Source organism: Falco naumanni, chromosome 1 (assembly GCF_017639655.2).
Source record: "Falco naumanni isolate bFalNau1 chromosome 1, bFalNau1.pat, whole genome shotgun sequence".
In the NCBI taxonomy this organism is placed as follows: domain Eukaryota; kingdom Metazoa; phylum Chordata; class Aves; order Falconiformes; family Falconidae; genus Falco; species Falco naumanni.
The window spans coordinates 48,895,721-48,902,175 of NC_054054.1; the positions used below are offsets into that span (position 1 = coordinate 48,895,721).

Here is a 6,455-nt window from a genome sequence, read left to right on the forward strand (position 1 = left end):
CCTCTGCTGGGCCAGTGCAGCTAAAGAAAGAGTCATTAGAATGGCCTCGACTTTCATTTTTACTGTCAGTTCTCACATTTTCTTTCCAAGGGAAGGTAACCTATGTCACAGGGCTGTCAGCAGAGGCGGCCTGAAGCCCTGTCCCTCGGACCCCTCGCAGCAGGCAGGTAGAGCGGGTGGGGGTGAGGCTGCCGGCAGGGTGAGCCGGCCGTGCCGCCGGCTGCCGAGAGCACCAGCCGCTCCCCCAGCTGCCGGAGAAGGGCCGGAGGTGCAAACGGCGGAACGCTGCCCTGACTTTCCTCAGGGCTTTGTTTCCCGCATAATCGAGGCTTCTCTGCTTTCATGGCTGAACGACACCCCGAGGAGTTTTCCCCCTGCTCCCCTCCCAAGGCAGCACTTGCCCGGTGAAGGCTCGCACGGGTTTCGGGCGGAGAGGCGTGTGGCGGAGGCGCGGGCTCCACGCGGGCGCGCACCGGCACCGCCACCGCACCTCTGCTCCGGGGCCCCGCACGCCCGGGGCGGCCCCGCTCCTCGCGCTCCCCTCAGGGCGGCGCGGCACCGCCGGCGGCTCGCGGCTGCCGCCTCGTGCGGGCGGGCAAGGTCGCCCCCTAGTGCGCGAGGCCGGCGCCGCCGGCGACGACCACCCCGCCGCCGCACGCCGGGAGGCGAGAGCTGGGCGCCGCTTCCCACGGCACCCGCCGCTCGCGGCCGGCCGGGCGGCCGCCCCGGGGACGGCTTCCCCTCGGAGCCGCGCCGCGGTCGGGGGAAACACCTGCTGGGCTGCCGAGCGGGGCCGGCGGCCGCGCCGGGCGGGCGGGGAGCGGCCGCCGCGACCCCGAAGGCGGCTGCCGGCCGCGGGGAGGGCAGGCCAGCCCGGCCGCGCGGCTCCGCGGCTGCCGGCGCGGGGGAACCGGCAGCGGCGGCGGCACTTGGAGCGCTTCTCCGCCCGCCGGGCTGCTCCGCCGGGGCGGGCGCGGCGGCCGCACCTGGCGGGACTGAGCATGCGCGGCGGCGGGGCACGCCGCCGATTGGGAGCGCGGTGCAAGACTAGGACGGAGCCGCCGGGCAGCCGCGACTTCGCCGAGAGCGCGCTGCCGCGCCGCCGGGGTGGGGGCGCCGGGCGCCGCTCTCCATGGGATTTGATGCCGCCGCTGCTGCCGCCTCGGACCCTGCGCCCGGCGAGGATCCAGCTCCCGCGGGGCACTCCTGTCGGCCGGGCGGCGTCTTCTCCGGAGCCGCGGGCTGCCTTGAGCCGGGCATGACCGGGCGGGCGGCGGGGGCCGGCTGCGCCCCGCTTCCCCCTCGCCGGGGGCCGGGCGGAGGCGAGGCTGCCGCGCTCCCTGCCGCGCCGGGGCGGCGCTGCCCGGCCCTGCCCTGAGGGGCCGGCGGGGAGGCGGGCGGCGGAGCGGCCGTTGGACGGGCGGCGGGGCGCGATGAGGGCGGCGGGGCGGCGGCGGCGGGGCGGCGGGGCGGGGCGGGGGCTCCGCGGGGCTCTCTAGGACGCCGGCGCCCCGCACACCCGCCATGGATCTGCTGCTGGTGGTGAACACGAGCCTGGGCTCCCCCAACGAGTCCCTGGCGCTGCCCCCCTCCGCGCCGTCCGCCTCGGCCCTCCCGCAGCCGCCCTCCCCCTACTCCCCGGCGGCCGTGGCCAGCCTGGCGGCGGTGGTGGGCTTCCTCATCGTCTTCACCATCGTGGGCAACGTGCTGGTGGTGATAGCTGTGCTCACCAGCCGGGCGCTGAGAGCCCCCCAGAACCTCTTCCTGGTGTCCCTGGCCAGCGCGGACATCCTGGTGGCCACCCTGGTCATGCCTTTCTCCTTGGCCAACGAGCTTATGAATTACTGGTACTTCGGCAAGGCTTGGTGTAACATTTACCTGGCGCTGGATGTGCTCTTCTGCACCTCCTCCATCGTCCACCTGTGCGCCATCAGCCTCGACAGGTACTGGTCGGTCACACAGGCGGTGGAGTATAACCTCAAGCGGACCCCCCGGCGGATCAAGGCCATCATCCTCACCGTCTGGCTCATTTCGGCTGTCATCTCCTTCCCACCATTGATCTCCATGTACCGGGACCCCGAGGGAGATGTCTTTCCCCAGTGCAAGCTCAATGACGAGACGTGGTACATCCTGTCTTCTTGCATTGGCTCTTTCTTTGCCCCCTGCCTCATCATGGTGTTGGTCTATATCCGCATCTACCGCGTGGCCAAGCTAAGGACCAGGACCCTCTCTGAGAAGCGGACGATGCCAGAGGGGTCCTCCCAGACTGAGAATGGCTTGAGCCGCGCTGCCGGCGGCTGCACGTCCCTGAGGATGCAGTTGGGAGAGAACGGACATTATTCAGTGCACCACTGGCGCAAAGCCTCTGAGCTGGAGGACATTGAGCTGGAGGAGAGCAGCACCTCAGAGAGCAGGCGGAGGCGGAGCCGGGAGGAGCATCCTCGAAAAAGCAGCAAGAGCCAGTCCTTCTCCTACTCATACTCCTCCAAGCACTCCAGTAGCCGTCTGTCCCGCTCCAGCAGTCGCTCCATGCAGTTCTTCTCATATCGCCGTCGCCGGAAGCGTAGCAGCATCTGCCGTAAGAAAGTCACCCAGGCCCGGGAGAAACGCTTCACTTTTGTGCTGGCCGTGGTCATGGGGGTCTTTGTAGTTTGCTGGTTCCCTTTCTTCTTCAGCTACAGCCTCTATGGTATTTGCCGGGAGGCATGTGAGGTCCCCGAGACGCTCTTCAAGTTCTTCTTCTGGATTGGGTATTGCAATAGCTCCCTCAACCCAGTCATCTACACCATCTTCAACCAAGACTTCCGCAGGTCCTTTAAACACATTCTTTTTAAGAAGAAGAAGAAGAACTTCCGGCACTGAGCTGGAGGCATGGATTTGCCTTGAGCAGGAGTAGAGTTAAAAGAGAAGGAGAAGGCTCCACGCTGAAAAAGAAAGGAGGGAAGAGAACATGGGGTTTGGGCTTAGAGAAAAGGAAGAGAGCTCGCCCCCTTGGTGGAGCAGAATGATGCTATGGGGTACAGGGATAGTGCCAGGGAGGCTGAGGGCATTCACCGCGGTGTGGAATGGTGACACGGTGCTGGAGGAGCGGTGCTGGAGCGTGGATGGGTAAATGGGGAAGGGAATGATTGTCTTTGAACCCTAACAGAGGGCATGGGTAGCCCACAGAGGAAAATAGGCTAAGACACTGAGTTTGGTAGGCAGTGGGCTTTTGTGGGCTTGGAATTTTGTGGGGAAACAAGTAGAGACATCTAGAGGAAGGGACTAAGTGGCAGTGGTGGTGGAGATTTGAGTATTTATAAATAGAGCAGCTGGGGCCTATGGTGGGCTTGTCCCAGCAAGAAATTGGCTTTTACTTCTTAGGTGAGGAAAGAAAGTGCAAAGTACCAGGCACTGACAGTGTTTTGAGTTACAAAAGGATTTAAATGTTTGCCAAAAAACCCTAAAGAACAATCCAAACTCTTTTCTAAATAAACCTTTGTACTGTTAAAACCTTCTGAATGGTGATTTTACACAGGGCTTAAGTCAAACCGTAAGCATGGGGTTTTCTGTTTCTTTGGAGGAGTCTTTGCATATAGAGCTGGATGGGAAACATTTTTTCCTATCTTCCCATAATTTTTGATTTGTCAGTGAGACAAACCTGGAAGTCTTGCATGTTTTCATGAAATATGAAAAAGAGCACATGTGCCTCATGACTTTATTTTCCCCTGTTGGATCATCCAGGCCGTGAATTCCTGCCCTGTCCCTCTCAGATCAGTGTCCTAAGTACCTTGCTGTCCTGGAGCAGGGAGTGAAAAAAAAAAAACAAACAAAAAAAAAAAAAAAACATTTTGGTGAACTCAACATTTTCTGAGTTACAAGAAAAAAATGAAATTTCCAACCAGCTCAGCTTGCATGTGCCCTGGGGAACTTTCCCCCCGCCCACCCACCCCCTCCTCTTTTCAGGTCCCCCTCAAAAAAGCTTTTCTCAGGCTGGATGTGTGCTGCTCTCATTCTCAGACATGCAGTTGGAGGCAGTCTGCTATGCAGATTTTCAGAGGAAGAGCAATCACCACAGCACTAAGGTTTTTAAATCCTTCGTATTTACAATCTTACAGCAGCTAAGTCCTTTATATTTATTTTTTTAATGTGAAGCATACATTGCAGATTGTCAGTGGGGTGTATGAACAAATCTCAAAAGAAGGAGCAGCTGCTGTTCCAAACCTTTAATATTAATGTTGCTTTTTTTCCCTTTTCCTGTTTGCGTTTCTAGTTTATGATTTCAGAGGATTTTGTTGGGGGGGAGGGGGAGGAAGAGGGGTGAAGAGTTTAAATAGTTATTAAAGCAAACTATATTTCTCGTGGCTTTATAAAATGTCATAAACTGTAATGAAGAGAATGAGAGATAGGGACTGGTGTCTGTACATTCACCACTGAGTGCATACTGAGCGTAAGACTCAGCTGAGCATTTACATCCCTTCTCCAGCTGTCCTGCTGCAAGGTCTGTATTCTGTTTGCAGGATAAATACTACTCTATTTTATGTGTATTGCTCCTTCCATAGGCAGCAGGATTTGGCATCTGCCTCAAACCTTTCCATAGTAAACAGCTCTTTGAAAAATGGAACAAAATCTAATCTCGTACAGTTTGCTTCTTGAAACAGCTAAATTGAATCTATACCTGAGAATCACTGGAGATCCCCTTCTTTACTCCCTCTGTTCTGACAGGTGTCTGTAGCCTCTCTTCTCTTGAAATCGGTGGCATATGGAAAAATGACAGAGCAGTCACTTTGTTTCATCAGTTGTTCATAGTAAGCATTTGGTTCACTTAATCCTGGAAAAGGAGGTTGTCGGTGGCTACGATTCTGGTGTTAATTCAATAGACAATTTAACTTTAGGGCCAACTCATGTGGAAGTTCTGCTGAAGTAAGGGTCAGATGATTGCACCAAGTACATTAGAAGTTTGCTTGATTTCACTAAAGAAACAACTGAGACATTTTCAAAATCCCAAGCCCGTAACTTACTGGTTCCTTTCTTGAAATAAGGCTTGGAGTTGTGAAAAGATTTGAGCTTTGTTTAAATATCTGCACTTAAAGAAAGGATGTTAAGACTTATTTTCAGGAGCATCCCTTTATAAATAACAGATGGTTTGGTACAAATATATTCCTGAGACAAACAAATAAGAGGAAAACATAGCAATCGATAGGAGGAAATTACAAGCCATTTTCTCTTTTGCAAAACGGACAATTCTTTTTAAAGTTACATCAAAAAGAGCTGAAACAAGCTCCTATTATTTGTAGGTAACGATGTAGCTAAAAAGTTCAGGTTTGTGTAATCTGAAGAAACTATGTAATTGCCAGAGCAACCAAAGCATCATATGGTACATAGCTACTACCTCTTAGCTACTGGATGGCTTCATTAGAGATACCCACCCATTCCTACCAAGAGGAAGGTCTGCTTTTTCACTTCATGCTTGTTTAGAGTGGTTTCCCAGTCTGCAGATACACAGCAGTTTCACTGTTGCACTGCTTTTGAAAAGAGATTTGTTTGCCTGTAAACACAATCCTTCCCCTTTGTTTTTCCTTGTAGAATTCAAGGAGTCTATGGAAATGAAATTTAGTTGATACATTTTAGTGGACATGAAGTATATATGGAATGACTGATGTGCCTTAAAAGTAATTTCTTTGCTATAAAATTGTTCTGTGGTCATTATAAACGTAAAGAAAATAATGCTTCTATTTTTGTTTTTCATTTCCAAATGTCTAAAACAGATTGATGCAGATACTGAACATCTATGTGCAGCAGCATACTTAAAACCAAGGCATTTTCTGTGGTTTTAATTTATTTCTCATCACAGTTACTCATCTGATTCAATGCCTCAAGAGGGTCTTATTTCTTCTGAGCTAGATAAAAAGTAATATTCATCAATAAAGATGTGCAGTATACCCCCCCTTTTAAGTGCATTTCCCTCTAAATTAGTGAATACAGAGGATTTCTATAAAATTGTTTTTAATGTAACTACTGAATATGCTTCAAGGAAGTAAAATGAGGCTGATTTATTTTTTTAATTACATTGTTCTCTTATAACTTGTAATAGCTGAAGACTGGAATTTGTTTGTAACATGTTGTGTGGTGTTAACTTTTCATAAAAAGTTATCAGCTCTGCTGCTCACACTGTGGTTGTGCTTCCACTGTAAGATGGCTAATAGCATATAGAGGGGAAAACAGGCAATGCAGCTTTTGCTTAAAGAAAAGGAGAAAAGATATTTCAAGTTTCAAACGTATCCAGTTGGGTCTTTGATCACATCTGATGAGCTCGTTGAAACACTCACTCTTTTCTATTGTGGAAGAATGAAATGTTGCTGTGAAGCCATATTGATTGTAACAAGCGCCTGATCTTTAACCCTTCATTTGCTGATTTCACCGTGGAGAAAATTTTCTCTCAGTCTGAAGTGAGAAGTTAATGTTTTATTTTCAAA

The 6,455-nt window shown here is 52.4% G+C and overlaps 1 protein-coding gene across 1 annotated transcript; it reads left to right on the forward strand.

Annotated features, from left to right (window-relative positions):
- Positions 1-919: 919 nt before the first annotated feature.
- ADRA2C (adrenoceptor alpha 2C) lies at positions 920-6,098 on the forward strand. The gene has a single exon (XM_040593100.1). It carries the CDS (start codon positions 1,525-1,527, stop codon positions 2,860-2,862), a length of 1,338 nt encoding a protein of 445 aa, XP_040449034.1. The 5' UTR covers positions 920-1,524; the 3' UTR covers positions 2,863-6,098.
- The last annotated feature ends 357 nt before the right edge of the window (positions 6,099-6,455 follow it).

Excerpts from the sequence above, each read along its gene's own strand:
- ADRA2C (XM_040593100.1), top strand. The coding sequence starts at position 1,525 with ATGGATCTGCTGCTGGTGGTGAACACGAGCCTGGGCTCCCCCAACGAG.